Source organism: Zootoca vivipara, chromosome 8 (genome assembly GCF_963506605.1).
Source record: "Zootoca vivipara chromosome 8, rZooViv1.1, whole genome shotgun sequence".
Taxonomy (NCBI): Eukaryota; Metazoa; Chordata; class Lepidosauria; order Squamata; family Lacertidae; genus Zootoca; species Zootoca vivipara.
The window spans coordinates 1,138,503-1,156,291 of record NC_083283.1 but is presented as its reverse complement, the minus strand read 5'-3'; the positions used below and the strand labels follow the sequence as shown (position 1 = coordinate 1,156,291).

Sequence of the window (17,789 nt, the reverse complement as noted above, 5' to 3'; positions counted from 1 at the left end):
AGGCTGGGTGAGGGCTAATAATACGAAGCTCAGTTCTTAGCAAGATGGAGCCGCAGTTGGATAGCCCAGCTGTTTGTGAACATTCAGTCTGTTCTCGATAGGATTGTGCTCCTCTCTACCCTAAAGGATCAGACAGCTCTTGGGGCGAGGGGGGGCTGGTAGACCCAGTTCTCTGTCACTGGGGGCACAAGTGACTTAGCTTGCAGCTGGAAGCTTCCAGATGAGGCGACTGTAGTGTGTTCTAATCATCACGGCAGCCTCTGAAGGCTTCTCAAAAACGCCACTTCATGGCGGCCTAGCTCCAAACCAGAACCAACTTTCGGCACGGTGCTCATCAGCCTCCACCAACCTGATGTTTTGGACTACAACTCCCATCAGCCCCTAAATGTCTGGAGGGCATCAGGTTAGTGAAGGCTGCCTTAAGCACCATCGCTGGCTCCTTGCTGGGACTAATGCCATGCGTCAGATTTCCTTCTGTGACTTCTGGGTCACGTGACTCACTGGGAGAAGGGGCTTCCCAGTGAAGGGACACCCCCCCCCCAATGCCATAATTATCTAACTGGTGAGGCTCATGTGGAAATGCCTTGATATCTTTTTATCCCCAGGCCACCCAAAGGTCTTAAATAAATAAATAAACGAGCGAGCGAGCGAACGAACGAACGAACCCCAAACACATTTGTTTTATTTTCTTCCCCTTGTGGTCGCATGTCTTTAACCTCTGCTGTTTTATTTTATTTATTCATTTTATTGGCTACAATTGTATTCCATTTAAAAATACCGAAGCAATAAAATCCACAATATCAAAAAAGCAAGCAATATGACAATAAAATCAGGAAGAGCTGAAAGAGGCTGTTAGAGGTGAGGGTAAAGGTAAAGGTAAAGGGGCCCCTGACCATCAGGTCCAGTCATGTCCGACTCTGGGGTTGCGGCGCTCATCTCGCTCTATAGGCCGAGGGAACCGGCGTTTGTCCGCAGACAGCTTCTGGGTCATGTGGCCAGCATGACAAAGCAGAGCAGCGCACGGAAACGCCGTTTACCTTCCCGCCGGAGCGGTCCCTATTTATCTACTTGCACTTTGATGTGCTTTTGAACTGCTAGGTGGGCAGGAGCTGGGACCGAGCAACAGGAGCTCACCCTGTTGCAGGGATTCGAACCACTGAGCTTCTGATCAGCAAGCCCTGGACTCTGTGCCCACAGTGCCACCTGGGCCCCTAGAGGTGAGGGTATGTCACTATTTATTTATTTTTAAAAAAAGGATTTTAGATGTTATTGATGTTTCAAAAATGTTTTAGTTTTATTTTAATTGTATTTTTAACAGCTTGCTTTCAGCCCTGGATTTCCTTCGGGAGGAAGTAGAAATTTAATTAATAAATGTTGTGTTTGTTCTCTCATTTGCCCAGGCCGCCAGAGTTTTAATTGCCCTTCAAAGAGAGTCCTCCCTCTTGCGCCCCCTTGGAAGCGTTGCACGGACAGCGACTCCGACGACGGGGCGCCCTCTACTGGACCCCCAAAACACCGACAGGGCGCCTTCCACTTCCTGCTTCCTTGCCGCGCCAGCGCCCCCTAGTGCCAAATTGTGCCACTAGGCTGCCGCTCTGGATCTGCCCGGTTGCCCGAGCCAAGGCGGCGGCTAATTCTCATCCCGCCGGTCTGCGGAGGCGGAGAAAAGACGCCGGACCCGCTTCCAGCTTTGCAGTGGCCCGGGGGCGGCGGACTCTTTGACCTCTCGTCGCCCCCCTTGCAAGAGAACCTCAGCCGCCTTGCAACACCCCCCCCTCCACGTGCACCTCATTGAAGGGCTGGAGTGTACGGGGGGGGGGTGTCCAGGGAAGGCGCGAGCGGGATGCAGCTGGATGCATTGGAGGGAAATAGCGGAGGAGGAGAGGGGGGAGAGGCCGGGAGCGAGAGGCTGCCGAGAGAACAGGATGTGCTTCAGGGTTTGTTAAATCGATTGCAGGAGAAAGTGCTGAAATAGCGCTCCGTCCGGAGTCCCTCCTCTCCCCGCGCCAACCCCCTCCATTGCAGGGAGAGAGCGAGAGAGGAGACTCGCGAACTTGTCTGGCCGGGAGGTGGCGGGGCTGGATTGATGCGCTCTCCTTGGCACGCCGGCGTCGGGCCCCGGAACCTCTTTCCCATCCCAGGGCTCAGCCCCGAGGCAGATGCAATCAGCATCAAAGAGGCCTCTGAGGGCAGTGGGCTCCCCCCGCTTCTCGGCTTTTTGTAAGGTCTTCGGGGCAGAGGACCTTGTCAATCACTAATCTCTGCCCCCTTATGTTCCTCCGTGTCCGTAAAGCGCCCCATGGACATGGATCTGAGGCTGCGGAGGAAGGGCGTTCAGCTTTGCGCAGGGCGCGCTCGGCGGGAGAAGTGGGGAGCCGCGCTCAGCGCCCCCGGCCCAATTCATGGGGCATCGCTCGGTGGGACAGAACAGCGCCTCCTACCGGATCTTCTCCCCCACCTCGGCAAAATAAAAATCCCTGCGCTAGAGCGCCGTCCTGAGTCCTCCCTGCGTCTGCGCGCTTTGCAAGGGAGGATCCGCGCAACCACGCGACTCGGGCGCAGATGACTCAGGAAGCCGCCGGCCTACTTCAGAGCCGCAAAGCATGCTGGGGGACGTAGTCTTTGCGGGGAACCGCTGAGCACGTGACAGGCGCGCATAGCCCACCCCCGCAACTTGCTCGGGTTCCTACTCTCCTCTCCGTCCCTTCCGTGCAGCTGGGATCCTCCGCGCCGGGTCTTGCGCGCAGTCTCGCCGTGCTGCACCCCAGAAGTGGCTGCCCTGCAGTGCTGGGCAGGCAACCTTCCAACGGGGAGGGGGAGGGAGGGAGGGAATCCCTCTTCGCTGATTGGCCACTTCCCTGATCCTCTCCCGCCCAGTCCCAGGGCGACCTCCCCCACTCCCCTCCCACCCCCAATTTTTGCGGGCTGGCCTAAGATGACCCCTCTGCAACCCGGAGTGTGACTCAGCAAAGCTGGAGGCCGGCTGGGGAGGGGAGGGGGTCGCGCGCGGAAGACTCCTCTGCCCCCGGCCTCCGCCTTGCGCGTCCTGCAGCCCCTTCTTCTGGTTGGAAGGGGGGAGGTTGGGGACCCCCTTTTCCCAGCTGGCCCGTCGCCATCTTCCACTTGGGGAACCAGAGCCAAGGTAATCCCCTCTCACCGCACCCCCCCAAAAAAAAACCTTGCACCGAAGAACTGCAACCATCAGCTTCTTGCCTGGACGGCGCGGGGATGTGCGGACGCTGCGCCGTTGCGGAGACGCGCCTTTGCTGCTGCCAACGCTGCAGCCTGAGTGCAGGCAAGGCACGCGCTCGGCAGAGAGGGGAAGCCTCCAGGGGGGAGGCAGGCAGGCAGGCAGCAAAGAGAACCAGGGAATGAATGCGCGGCTCAGGTCTTTGCCATCGGCGCGTCTGTGGGCCCGACTTGGGGGTCTAGGGATGCAGCCCGTTCAGAAAGAACAAGCCCCGCAGTGCACTTCGCCTTTGATCCGGTGCCAGAGCATTAGGTGGCAGGAAGGCGCTTCCTCTCTCTCCCCTTGCACAACTTGTTCTCTCTCCCCTCGCACACGTATAGCTCCTCCTCATTCGCAGGCTTTGAGAGCAAGACTCTCACGTGAAGAAGTCCTGCGATGCAGGGTGCAAAGCAGTACCAGGCAACCTCTCTCTCTCTCTCTCTCTCTCTCTCTCTCTCTCTCTCTCTCTCTCTCTCTCTCTCTCTCTCTCTCTCTCTCTCTCTCTCTCTCTCTCTCTCTCTCTCTCTGTTTTCTAATCCATGCTGCCCGCAGCTCTGCCAATCTTTTCTCCAAACGTTGCTTGTGAAGCGGGAGCCTGCTTTGGTTTTGCACACTTCACAGTGCTGGAGGATTTGCATTTGGCTGGCTTCTTCCCAGTCAGGGATTCTTGAGCTGTGATTCCTGCATCGCAAGAGGTTGGACTTGATGATCCCTGGGGTACCTTCCAACTCTGTGATTCTACAATTCATGTTTTCTTGCGTCTTCAGCTAATGTTTTGAACATTTACGTCTCTTAAGCATTTGAAGACGGTCAGGGCAGCTCTCTGCCCATCCCCTTTGAGACCTCTGCAGGTGAATCCACACACTGAGCTTCCACTTCCCCTGGAAGAGCAGCCTTCCTCTCACCTGGAGCTCTTCAGGTGTCTTGAACTGCCCTTCCTGTCAGCCCCGGCATCATGTGGCCGTGCCTCTTGGGGCTGATGGGAATTGTAGTCCGAAACTTCTGGAGGGCCCTGGTTTGGGGGAAGCAAGCTCCTCTCAGGGCTTCTTAACCAGCCAGGCCTCCTCCCCTGGGGGAACCCTGATGATGCCAGTTCCATACCTAGAAGAAAAGAGGGGGAACCTTGTATGCCTGCCCATTTCCATGCAACAGTTCAAACACAGCTATACCACGTCTGTGGACAGAAGGAAGAAAACCACAGCCGGTGGCTGCCGCTGTTTGGACAGGGAAACTAAACTGAGACTTTGTGTGCACTACATATTTAAAGCCCATTCGAAGCCCATTGTTTCCCTCAAAGAATTCTGGGCACTGCTGTTTACCCCTCCCAGTTATGACTCCCACCAGCCCTGAATGAACTTCACTGCCCAGAATTCTTTGAGGAGGCAAATGTGCTTTAAAGGAGTAATGTGTGTGTACCCTAAACTAGGTGGGCATTTCAGTTTTCTTCGCATCCTCTAGGATAAAACCCCCTTCCTGGGTCTCCAAGTGAAAATATACCACCCCCTCTCCTGCCACCCCAGGCCTCGCCACAAACCTAACAGCTCCCTTCTCCAACACAGATTCTCCCTCCTGAAAATTTCCCTTTGATTCTCCCTCCTGAAAATTTCCACTGTCACTCAGGTTGTACCACAAACACACACACACACCTCTCACTTTTGCCCCAACACACATTGCAGCAGCTCCAACAGAGTGAAACCAGGCAGGAACATATGACATTAGCCAGCTGCATTGTAGTGAGCCAGGCTACTACTGGTCCATCTAGTTGGGTCCCCAGCTGTTGTAGGCCTACAACTCCCATCATCCCTAGCTAGCAGGACCAGTGCTTGGGGATGATGGGAGTTGTAGGCAAGAACAGCTGGGGCACCCAAGTTTGAGAAACACTGGTAGACTGATGGGCAGCAACTCTCCACAGAGTCCCAGCGCTGGGGTCTCTCCCAGCCGTTCTTGGAGATGCCCTAGGGGTTGCATGAGGGACCTTCTGCTTACCAAGGAGATGCCCTCTCATGGGGCTACAACCCTTCCCCGAGGAATTTGGTTTTGTGCAAATGTTCAGGGAGGCAGGAGAAGATATATTGTTTATTAATATCCTTCCAAACTTGTGCTAGCAAGTTCTTCTACTTAGCAGAGTTGTATTCCCCTTTTTTACATGCACAGCAGATAGCTGGTTGCAGGCTCGTGTGAGCCTCTCACTATTATACCATTCAGTCTGTCTCAGATTGAATTGTAGGTTCCTGGTAAGTTCCCTTTGAATCCCTCTTAAAAGAATAAAGACGCCACAATCTTATTCAAAGTCAATAAAAAAGTTTACTCACTTCAGTTCACAGTTGGATTCCTGAAGACAGACTTAGTTACAAATATGTACATGTGGACCATATGAGGGAATAATCCCAGTGCTTCTGCTAGCTGAGAGCTAGGAAAGCAGTCCTAGCTAAAAGCTGGTCAAACGAAGAAGGAAGTCAAAAAGAGGGAGGTGTGCTGCGTGACTCGTCCTTTCGTTACCTGGATAGTTTAGGTCACGTCTGCCTTCTATCACATGCAAAAGGAAGGATGCTCCAGCCAGGAGGAAACAGGAAGTTTCGACTGGCTGGACCAAACATTCCCTTGCATGTCTTCTCTAGCATTACAAGGAATGTTGTACTTGACTGCCTCTCATGGATCACACCCCCAAGGTTTAGCCTTCAGGGACATACACTTTGACTGGCATTTCCTCTGGTGAGGAAGGAACTAATGTAGCCCAAGCACAGGAAGTCAAGATTGCCTCCTTGGTATACAGTGGTACCTCTGGTTAAGAACTCAATTCGTTCCGGAGGTCCGTTCTTAACCTGAAACTGTTCTTAACTTGAAGCACCACTTTAGCTAATAGAGCCTCCTGCTGCCGCCACGCCGCCGGAGCACAATTTCTGTTCTCATACTGAAGCAAAGTTCTTAACCTGAGGTACTAATTCTGGGTTACCAGAATCTGTAACCTGAAGCATTTGTCACCTGAAGCATTTGTAACCCCAGGTACCACTGTCTTAACTTTGGGGCCGTCATCCTTTTTGGAGTGCAATGACATTGTGAACTTAATGTAAGTAAACTTTTTATCATTATTTCTAAGAGAAAACTGCTGTGTTCTTTATTCTTTTTAAGAGGGAACAAAGGATATCGACCAGGAACAAACCCAATCTGGATGGGCCATATTGGATTGCTTAAGTAAAGAGATTCAAACGAATCTACCAACTACCTTCCTTTAATATACTGTGGAATGTATTCTGCTACTGACTCACTAGCGTGAGTGAGGAAGGATAATCAATATATCCTCTCCTACCATCCACAACATTCTCACACAAACTCTGCTACAGTGGAACCTCAGCTTACAACTACCTCTGTTTATGAACGCCTCTGTTTACGAATGTCGCGGACCCGGAAGTGTTTACATCCGGGTTCCGCAGCGTCGGATGCACAGATCGCTTCTGCGCAGCTCGTGCATGCGTGTGCAGAAGCACTATCGGCGCTTCGCGCACGTGCAAAAGCGTGCCCTCGGGGAGCGAAAGCCTCCATTTACAAACACCTCCGTGGAATGGATTACATTCGTAAACCAAGGTTCCACTGTACTGTAGTTGTGCAGAGGTGACCAAAAAGGGCTCAACCTCAGTGGCAGAGCTCCTGCTTGGCCTGCAGAAGGTCCTGTGTTCCATCTCCCATGGCATCTCCAGGGAGGGCTGGGAGAGATTCCCTGCCTGAAATCCTGGAGAGCTGCTGCCAGGATTAGTGTTGGCAGTAATGAGCTAGATGGACCTGTGGTCTGACCAAGGAGAGGGCTGCTTCTTTCTGTGTTCCTGTGGGACCTTTCAGCTTGCTTGCCCGGAGGAGGGGAACAGGATCCCCGGAGAAGTTCTCTAATGTAGTGGAATGCAGGTAAAAGGGTGGACTCTCTGGTTTTCAGGCAGCGCTGGAGGTGGGTCCCTTTCAAGTCAGAACCTATTGCAGGGCTCTTTTATAGCAACACCAGGCAGGGGGTGAAGGGACCACAGTCCCCATGTGGATGCCTAGCTGGCCCCTCTGCTTCAGAGGGTGGGGGGAAACATCCATTATTTTAAAAACTTCAACCACATCACCTCTTTCTTGTCAAAAGTCCCAAAGTCCTTTCCTCATAAAGGAATTGCTCCATCTTGATAATTTTGCTTACCCTTTTCTAACTTTACAATAGCCTTTCTGGAGGGAAGTGACCAGAATTGTACAGTCTTCCAAATACAGTCACACCACAGACTTGTATATAACATTATTGTGATACTGGCAGTTCAATTCCGTCCCTAGCATGGAATTTGCCTTTTCCACAGCTGCTGCACATCTTCACAGAGCTGTCCTCTACGACCCCAAGGTCTCTTTCTTGGTCTGTCACTGCCAGTTCATACCCCATGAGCATATACAGTAGGTGAAATTTAGATGCTTTTGCCAGCCTGACATGCATCACTTTAAACTTGTTCACACTGAATTGCATTTGCCATTTTACAGTACTTTCCATTCATTCCGTTTTGAGAGGTCCCTTTGGAGTTTTTCAGAATCCCTTCTTCTGTTAAGGACCCTGAACCATTTGGTTTTTTTCCGTTAGTGATTATTATATTTGCATACCACCCTTCATCCGAAGATCACAGAGTGGTTTGCAACATCGAAATACAGAATGAGAACTCAAAATATGAAATAAAACAAAAACAAACAAATAACTCCTCCCTCCCACTAACACTTTTTAAAGGCCATAGAATGTTAATCAGACTAGGGCCTGGTTAGAAAGAAACATTTTCTCCTGGTGCCTAAAGATACGTAATGAAGGTGCCAGGCAAGCCTCCCTGGGGGGGTTATTCCACAAACAGGGGAGCCACCACAGAAAAGTCCCGACCTTGTGTTACCACCCACTGGACCTCTCGTGCAGAAGGCACATGAAGAAGGGCCTCAGATGGTGAGGGCAGGGTCTGGGCTGGATCCTAGTGGGAGAGGCAGTCCTTCAGGTATTGCGGTCCTGAGCCATTTAAGGATTTATAGGTCAAAAGCAGCCAGCACTTTGGCTTGGGCCCAGAAACTATCACACCTTCAGTGAGAGCTCTTGTGCTCATGTCCTGCTTGTGAGCTTCCCAGAAGAAACCGCTGGTTGGTCACTGTCAGCAGGGCCGTCTTAAGCAGGTCGGGCGCCCTGGCGCCGTGGTGCGCGGATCGCTCCGGCGCCCCCGCCCCGTTTCTTCCCACGGCTGGTGGGCGGGCACAGTGTGGTTCCCGCGTGGCTTCGCCGTGCAGTGCCCCCTACCGACCCGGTGCCCCGCGCCACCCAGCCTACCCCTAGAGCCGGCCCTGACTGTCAGAACAGAATGCTGGAGAAAGTGGACCTTTGGCCTGACCTAGAGGGTTCCAGATCATGCAGAAGCTTGTGGGCTGGATCCCTCCCTCCCTCAGGGCTCTCTCCCTCCAAACATTTGCTCTGTATGTTCAGGGAGGAAGGAAGGGGCCTAGTTCTCCTTAACTGTGGATGACTCATGGCTATTGCCTCAGGACAGGGAATTCAGAACACGTGGAAACCAGATCACATGAAAGCTCCTTGACTCTCTGCTCATGTGGAGGGGAAAGGGAGGGTCTCCCTGTCTGGAAAGGGCTGAAGAGTCAAGGGTCCATTAATGGAAAGGAGAACAAGCAGAAGTCATTGGCAGATGGGAAATGAACCTCGACCATTGCTAGTATTCTGGAGAGGCAGCCTTTGCTTGGTGAAGAATCCCTCCAACAGTTTTCCCGGATACTTGGGGTGCGGGAAAGGGATGTCAGGGGCAGAGGCGACCCCTCGCAGCCCCCTCCCCCGGCAGCCAAGGGGTTGCGGGCCAGCCTGAGCGCTCCCCCTCCCCCGCCCAGCTGCCGACTGGCGTGTTTCCTCCAGAGGGCTGGAGTTGGGGGGGGGAGAGAGAGCGAGGAGAGCGCTGCTGCTGCTGCTTCGGGCCTGGCCTGCCTCTCCCCTCCCCGCCCCGTCTTGGGGGAAATTGCTTCTGTGCTCCGGGTTAACTAGGATGAAAGGCGGCGGGCCCTCCCTTTGTCCCTCCTGCCCGGTGCCTTTAATCAGAGGAGGGGGGGGAGGGAGCCACGACGTGATCCGCATGCAAACCGGAGAAGCGGCTCAGATGCCCCTTCGGACGCCCGGGAAGCCCTGGCTGAGCTCGGCTGCCGGGAGCTGTTGCAATTAGCAGGGAGGGGGTGAAGACCCCCTATATTGGGGGGGGGCGACAAAGGAGCAACAGGCGAGAACGCACAGCCCGCCCTCCTCCTCCTCCTGGATCAGCTGCTCAGGAAAACTTACATCCTACTACATGAGGCTGTGGGACTTGACCGTGGGGCTGGGGGGATTCGCAGCATAGCTGCCAAATTATCCCTTTTTTTAAGGGAAATTCCCTTATGCTGAATAGGCTTCCTCGTGAGAAAAGGTAAAACTTGGCAGCTATGGATTCGCAGTGGGGTCTCTCTCTCTCTCTCTCTCTCTCCCTCTCCCTCTCCCTCTCCCTCCCCTCCGAAACTTGTGTTCAAAAGAACATGGGAAGGAAGCTGCAGTTGGTATACTGAGCCAGACCGTTGGCTCATCTATCTCAGTAGTACAGAACCTTAGAACTGAAGAAAGGACCCCCGAGGGTCATCTAGTCCAACCCCCTGCAAGGCAAGAATCTCAACCAAAGCATCCAAGACAGATAGCCATCCAACCTTTGCTTAAAAGCCTCCTCGGCAGGAGAGTCCTCCACCCGCCGAGGGAGTTCCGCTCCACTGTCGAAGGGCTGCTCCTGTCTTATTGGCACCGACCAGTCTTCCCAAGGCCTGCCTGGATATACCGGTATTGCTGGTGATTGAACCTGGGGCTTTTGAATACAAAGCAGGGCGCTCTTCCATAGGCGTGGCTAGGGAGCGCGTGGGGTGACAAAGAAGAAGAAGGTTCCCCGAGCATGTGCAGAGAGCATCCGCTTCTCCACTAAGCAAGCGCCTGCGGGCAGAGGCTCCGAGCCTTCCGCCTGCACTTTCCTTCCCAGTCCAGACAGACAACAGCTCTCGTCTTCGAAAGGGGAGCGGGGGAGAGATCAAAGGGTCTGAGGACCCGGGTTCGTGTGAAATCAGCCACGCGGGGCGCACATTACTTCCAAAGGACCGGCCTCCTTCCGCGCGCGCCTTGACCACAGTTTGGAGAAAGGCAGAAAGAAATCGAGGACATACAAAGGATCTATTGCAAGATTTTCTTCTCTCTTTTTTATTATTATTATTAATAATATTATTATCGTGAAGTGCTCCAGGACACCGTTGTGCTAATTGTGCTTTACTGGTACATCATTCAAATACTGGCTCAAAATCATCATTATTCTCGTCATTATTATTTGTCTGCATTTAGTATTATTATGTCTTTTCTCCTAGGGAAAAGTTTCTCTTTGTCTCTCTCTCCACAAACAGGCTTAGAATTCTTTACAGCTTGTAAAAATTCATGTAAATTTCCAAACGGTATTTACAAAGCTCCTTGCAATATACAGTCGTCATAGTCGTTCCCCTTTTGAAATCGGTATTAGCGGAGGGAGCAGTAGTTAGCAGTCTTAGCGTCAGAAGTCATCGTTCTAGTAGCATTATTAATTATCTTAAGTACAAAAACAGGAGGTCCTAGCTAATACAAGTTTCCTTCTACCTGAATTCTATTAAGGTTGTTTTTTTTAATTCTTTTGTGCTGTTTATTTCTCTTAAGTTATTCATAAAATGGAAAGACCTAAAAGGGGGAGGAAGGTGCCTTATAGGTAAAGGAGGAGGGCCGTCTACGTGGCTTGGTTGGTTTCCCTAAGAATCGGAGAACAGTAGAGAGGGAAGGGACCCTCAAGGGTCATCTAGCCCAACCCGCTGCCAGGAGCGAGGAGGCGATGGCGTGGATGGGACAGGAAGGGGGGACATCTCTCCCCCCCTCCTCCCCGGATGAATGACGTCTAAGGGGGGTGGGATGGAGCCCGGGCCTCGGTGTGCAGGAAGGGGGAGGGGGGCTCTGAGGCGCGCCATCCCACAGGTGTGAGCGCCAGATGCCACCCCGTCGAAGGACACACCTGTTGAAGGCAGGTATATACCGTACATTGGGGCTGGCACTGGATGGAGGGTCCGGGGTTCTTAGGGTGGGTGTGAAGGCACCCTCCCCCGGACAGGTGTAGGTACACCAGGTGTAACTGCACCCTCGACCCCTCCCCGCAGGCCTTCCAGAAACCCGGCGCCTGGAAGCGGGTCGGGAGGTGCAGAAAGGGACTGAAAAGCCACCGTGGACGGTCCTCGGGGGTTCGCTAGAAAAAAGGGAGGGAGGGGGGGTTAATTGCTCGTAGGTCTCCTGGCAAGGCAAGCGCTACAAGCCTAGAGAGGTGACTAAGCTACTCGGAAGTAAGTCGAAGAAGGCAGGCAGTGTGCATTCATTAGAAGAGAAGAGAAGGAAGATTCGCCGTATTAACTCTATCTTACTACATTGGCAAAGTCCCTGATATCCGTTGCTATTAAGAATATTGGATTAAAATGTACCTGATTCCTCAGTAATACTATTGTCTTAAAAATAACATGCATTACGTTAATTATTGCTTCTATTAGTTCAGTAGGAGAATATTGCCCTCAAATAGACTATTATTATTATTATCTAAAAGTTTGGCAAAGAAAAAAGTGACGTAAAATTGTTTTACAAATGAAAATCCATAATAATAATAATAATTTAAAAAAGCATCATCAAATTGGCATAGATTTTTAAATACATTTTTTTTTTGTTCTTGCATGCAAAAAATCCTGTGTTAGAAAGGATGGCAACAACACCCCAACCCGCCCCCCCTGCCCCACCCACCCTCAGCAAAAAGAAAGAAAGCAAGAAGGAAAGGAAAAAAAGGCCAGTCCTTTTTCCTCGTGTTTGTTTCCTCGTTCCCTCCCCCTTCAAAAAGTGACGTAGACTTTGGCATAGTAAAGTAGTCTTGGCAACAAACGAACAGATTGGAAGTCAACAGTGGTGCAAAAGTTGGCGTCTCAACAACCGAAAATTCGAAAAAGTGCAAACGTAAAAGTCTTAAGGGAGGAGGCGCTCCCCCCTCGAATAAATAAATGCATAAATAAACAAACGCATAAATAAACGCATAAATAAACGCATAAATAAATAAATAAGAAAGTTTCCAAGTTAAATATATACTTCTGCATTTTCTTTTCTTTCAAATAAATAACTTTTAAAAAGACCCGTCAAATAAATATATAGCAAAGCAAACACTTAGGAAAATAGAAATTGACACTTTTTGGAAAAGAAAAGGGGAAAAAAGGAAGAGGAAGAGAGAGAAAAACCGTCTCGCAAATGAAATCGTAAAAAGAGAATCGTTCGCCTGACGTAATTCATTAACGAATAATTCATAATCATTATTGTTATTATGCTTATTAGGCTTATTATACTTTGCGGGAAGAGCAGGAGTGTGGAGATGGCGGGGGTGCGCTTGGCTTGTTGTTGTTTGTTTGTTTTACCTTTCCAGGCGGACCCTTGCGCGGCCCTTGGCTGCGGGGTTTTCGCGAATCTTGCTTCGCGGTTTCGCAAGGCGAAGTTGACCCTTTTGGAAAGCCCGGAGGAGGATGAGACAGGGAGGGAGGGAGGGAAAGGGCGCGGGAGGAGGGGCCCCGGCTCAGCATGGCCTCTCCCCTCCCTGGGGCGGGGGGGGGGGCGGGAGAGGGGGCGGGCTGGGTTCAGGCGTCGAGGGGGCTGAGCGGGGGCGGGACGGCGCCCTTGAAGCAGGCGGACTCGTAGTGCTTGTTCAGGTAGGACTTGAGGGCGAAGGTCTTGTTGCAGCGTTTGCACTTGAAGTGCTTGAAGGCGGAGTGAGTCTGCATGTGGGCGCGCAGGTTGGAGCGGTCGGCGAAGGCCTTGCCGCAGTGGGCGCAGCCGAAGGGCTTCTCGCCCGTGTGCGAGCGCATGTGGCCCTGCAGCAGCCAGGGCCGGCTGAAGGCCTTGCCGCACACGTCGCACTTGTGCTTGAGGTCGTGCGTCAGGAGGTGCATCGCCATGGCCGGCATGGACACGTACACCTTCCCGCACGTGGGACACTTCTTGGCCATCTTGCTGTCCAGGCTGCGGTGCGTCTGCTTGTGGCGGCTCAGGTTGGACGACGTGGCGTACGTCTTGCCGCACTCGCTGCACGTGTGCCGCTGTTGCTGCTGCTGCTGCTGCGGAGCAAGAGGAGGGCCGCCCTGCGGGCCGGACTGCTGCGGAGCCTGGCCCAGCCGGGAGCCTGCCGCCCCGCCGCCGCCCACCACCGCCGCCTTGCGGCGCGAGCGGCCGTCGGTGATGAAGAAGGCGTCGACGGCATAGCCCTCGCTCACCGCCGCGTCGCCGTTGATGTAGCCGCCGGCCAACTCCGAGTGAGGGCTGTCCGGCGGGTCAGAGTCGGGCGCGCCGTAGTCGCCGTGGCTGCCCGGGTAGATGACGCCCGTCGGCGAAGGGACCTTGAGCCCGCTGTCGCTCTCGCCCTCGTACACCGACGACGGGGAGATGTACTCGCTGATGTAGCCTCCTGAGGAGGGGGGGGAAGGTGGTCACAGGGGGGTGGGGGAGAAGGGGACGGAGCAGGAGAGGAAGGAGGGGGGAGGGAAACGAGTTGGGGGGAGGGGGCCGTGTGGGGGGTTTCCAGGGGGAAAGGCGCGAATCGAGGGGAACGGGAGAGAGGTGGTTTTCCAAGGGGGACGGAGGGAGAGGTGGGGAGCAGGATAGAAATTAGCGGGGAGAAGGAATGAATTGGGGGCGAGGGAGGGGGGCACGTGAGGTTTTGAAGTGTTGAGTGTAGGGGATGAGTTGCGAGGAAAAAAGGAGTGGGGGGGCCGTGGGGAGAATTGGAAAGGACACGCATGGAGAAAGAGAGATGGGTTGGGGGGGGGGACAAGATGGGTACAGAAGACAGGAGGAAGAGGAAGAGCGGGCCAGGATGAAGGCGGGGGGGGGGGAGGGCGGAAGAGAGAGAGCGGCGTGGGTTCAGCAGCGAGTCTCCCAGGCCGGAGCAGAGCGAGCCCGGCCGGGCGACTCTGATGAGTCCATAATTGATGGGCTCGGGAGCTCGGCTCGAGAGCTCTCTAGTTAATAGATGCAACAAGCTGGAGCCCGGAGGAGCCCCCTCCCTCTCCCCCTCGCTCCCCCCTCCCCGGCCAAGCGGCTCCTCTGTCATGCTAATCTCCACGTCGCTTGATGAACCTCCTTCCCCTCATCTTCCTCTCCATCATTCCAGGCCATTTCCCGGCCCTTTCACCTGCGGCTGCCTGGGCCAGATAACTGCCTGGCAGGAATTGAGGAGGGGTGGGAGGGGAGAGAGATGTGCGGGGAGGAGAGGGGCATCCTCTTTATCTCCATTCCCCTCCCCCCTCCCCACCCGCGATCCTCTCGTCTCTCTCAAGGTCAGCGCTCTGCAGGAGACCAAAGGAGAAAGGCGCGCGGGGAGGGGGGTTGCGGAGGGGGAGGCTAATTCCCCCTCCCCCCCTTTCCTCTCTCTCGAACCACTTCAGCAGAATTCCGGCGATTATGCAACACGCTGCAGACGGATTGCCCGGAACAAAAGCGGGGAGGGGGAAGCGGGGGTCACCAGGAAGCCGAACCGGAGGGAGAGAAACATCCCCTCATTTGGAGCCACACATACACGGGGAAGATTATGCGGAGTCCCGCTGAAGGGCCCTCCCTGGGGAAAGACTCTTGGGATGTGTATGGGGGAAGAGGGGGTTCGGTTGCCCTTGAACTTGAGCGCGAGACAAAAGGGCCTCTCTCACAAGAAACTGCAATCCAATGGGGCTCCTCTCCTCTTTCCCCCTCCCCTCCCCTCTCTCCACCCGCCCCCCACCGCCCGCGCGCCCTTGCCCCATCATGGAAAAGGCTCGCCCACCCGCCTCCGTCCCTGCAAGGTCTAATTTTAGCAGGGTTTGGATTGCATCGAAATGTGCCGAGTCAGTCAACACAGCGCCGAGCGAGGCGCGAGACCCGCTCAATATGGCCCTTCGCTGCTGCTGCTGCTGCTGCCGCGGCCGCCGGGACTGCAAAAGCATTCCAGGAAAGGCGCCGCATACCGGGACTCGCTTGAGCCCTGGCGCTCTGCCTCCCCCGGTGCCGTGAGAGCGCTCACCAGGGGGACAACCTCCCCCCCCCGGGGTGGCTTCTGCTGTTGCTGCCCAGAGTTTCTGCTGCGCATTGGCACGATTGAAGCACCGCTGACTTCCCCCCCCCCGCACCGCCACAGCCTCGAGTCCCCCTAATCCCTGTCTCGGTGGGGGCCCCTTTCCTCTTTCTCCCCCCTCCACTGCTGGGGTCGGTGTTAGGGTCCTCTGCCCACCCGCCCCCGTCCTTACCCTTGTCATGGATCCGGGAGCTGAAGTCTGTTCGCGACCTGCCGTATGAGTTCTCGAGATCCGCCGAGGAGAAATCGTCAAGTTTGACCTTTTTAACCAGGAAAGATCTTGGCATGGTTTCTGAACTCTCCCGGAATGTGACGAAGCCCCCGCAGCTTCAGCCGATGGGTTCAAATGAGAGGTGGAGGAGATGCAGGAGGGGCGCAGGGGTGGGGGGCAGGAAGGAGAAGAAGACAGCCGAAGAAAAAGAACAACAACAAAAAAGAAAGAACGAAAAACGTACAAAAATAAAATTTGCGGGAGGGGGAAAAAAAATCAGATTTTTTTTTATAATAATAAAAAAGCAAACCCCGAAACGACTCAAGAATGGCAATCGCGGCGCGCTATGGCTTCGTGGTATTTTTTGCTTGCTCGTTCCAAACCCCTGAATGGAGCGCTGCCCGCCGCGGAGGTCTCCAGCCTGGGCGGTTGCGCCGCGCGAGTCCTTGTTCCCGCAGCGGCGGCGGCGGCTGCTTTTGTGCGCGGGGAGGCTGCGCCTGTGCAGGCCTCTCGCTTGCGCTCCAGCGCGGCTCAAAAGCCCACCATGAGTTCGAGAGATTACAACCAACGCCGCGCTGGTTCATAAGAGGCGGCCGGCGAGTTCAGCACCTGGACAGCTCCCTGCCGGAGCGGCGCCGCGCGGCTCGGTTCCTGGGCCGGCGCTCCCCGCCTCGCTCGCTCGCCCGGGCTCTTCGGTGTTGCTTTCGCTGCCGCCGCCGCCGCCAGGCGCACTCACCGCCGCCACGCCAGCCCGGGCTGCTGGGCTCTTGCTCGGCTCGGCTTCTCCTGCCCGTCCGCCCCCCGCGGCTCGGTCCTCTCCAGCGCTGCAGCTTCTGCCTGGGTTGCGTGTGTGCTGTAATTCGTATTGTTGTTCCGCTCCGGGGCTGCGATGGCGGTGGGGAGGGCGGCGGCGGCGGCGGCGGTTATTGCTTGCTTAGCTCGCTCGCTGGCTCGCTTGTTGGCTTGCTTGCTTGCTTGTTGGGCGGTGGGGGGGGGGTTTCCTTGTTCAGCACTGGACAGCTCCCAGGCTTCCTTGCCGCAGCCTCTTGTTGCAAGCTCCTGAATTTCTGAAGATTCGCGGATCAGCTGTTCGGATTTATAATGCAGCGATCAGGTGGTGGACGGAAATGGAAGCGCTTAATTTAATCCATCAAAAAAAAAAAAGGGAAGAAATCTCTCCCGGGAACAGGGCTGAGACAGAATGATTTAGTGACGCTGTTGTGAGTCGCCTCCTACCCTGCCTTTTCGTAAACCCCCTCCCACCCCCACTCTTCGCTCTTTGCTTCGTTCCTCTCTTCCTTTCCTACCCTCGACCCTTTATCGTTTTTTTCCTTTGCAAGTTTAGATGCGAAAAGTGCGCGGAGGCAGATCCAGCTCCCGCGGCAACGTCGGAGGCTCGCCGCAGCCCCGGAAGGGGGGGGGGATAACCAGCATTCGCAGCCCGTTGGCAACTTGCAAGAGAAGCAACTTCGCTTGGCCGCGAAACATGAGCCCACCCCCCCCCCGGCTCTATAAGACCTAATGAGGAGGGAAAGAGGGGTGTCGTTTTCTCCCCCCGCCAGTGATTTATTGGAGGGAGCGTCAGGAAGACCTGTGGGGCCCTGTGGGCGACACCCTCACTTTTTAATGAGGGAAAGGGGACGCAGGCTGGGCCTTTTGTTTCCCCCTTTAGAAGGAGGTTGGCGAGAGAAAGGATCTCTTGTCTGAAGAAAGGGGGCTGAGTGCCGTAGGTGTCACGAATCGTGTGTGGGGGGGGAGGCATCTTTTGCAAAAAGGTGAGGCGATGAGGCGCAATCCTGCCTTTCGTTTTGCTGAGGGAGGAGATCCTCTCCCAACCCCAGATGTGTAAACACTGGGAGCGAAGGAAAGACACTTTGCACATGCTCAAAGGCACGGCATTGCGACTTGTTCCCGTGTCACAGGACTGAGTTCCGAGATTGGACACCAGGCCTTCCCCGCAATAAATAAATAAATAAATAAATAAATAAATAAATAAATAAAGTCCTGCTCCTTCGGTCTGGGGCAGCAAAAGGGGGTAGACAGTCAAGATTCTTGGGCCTATATTCTGATAGAGAGTCTAGTGGAAGGGGAGTCTAGTGGAAGGAGCTTCCAGTTCGTACGCCGGAGTCACATGCTGGCTGAGCAGAGTCTTGAGGTACTGAATTCTGGAGAACTGGGAGAG

At 54.3% G+C, this 17,789-nt stretch overlaps 1 protein-coding gene across 1 annotated transcript; it reads right to left on the bottom strand.

Moving 5' to 3' along the window:
* Positions 1-12,934: 12,934 nt before the first annotated feature.
* Positions 12,935-15,686, bottom strand: SCRT1 (scratch family transcriptional repressor 1). The gene is made up of 2 exons (XM_035124470.2): positions 15,569-15,686; positions 12,935-13,755 (listed from the first exon to the last, which is right to left on the bottom strand). The coding sequence occupies exons 1-2, from the start codon at positions 15,681-15,683 to the stop codon at positions 12,935-12,937; spliced, it is 936 nt and encodes a 311-aa protein (XP_034980361.1). The 5' UTR covers positions 15,684-15,686.
* Between the last annotated feature and the right edge of the window lie 2,103 nt (positions 15,687-17,789).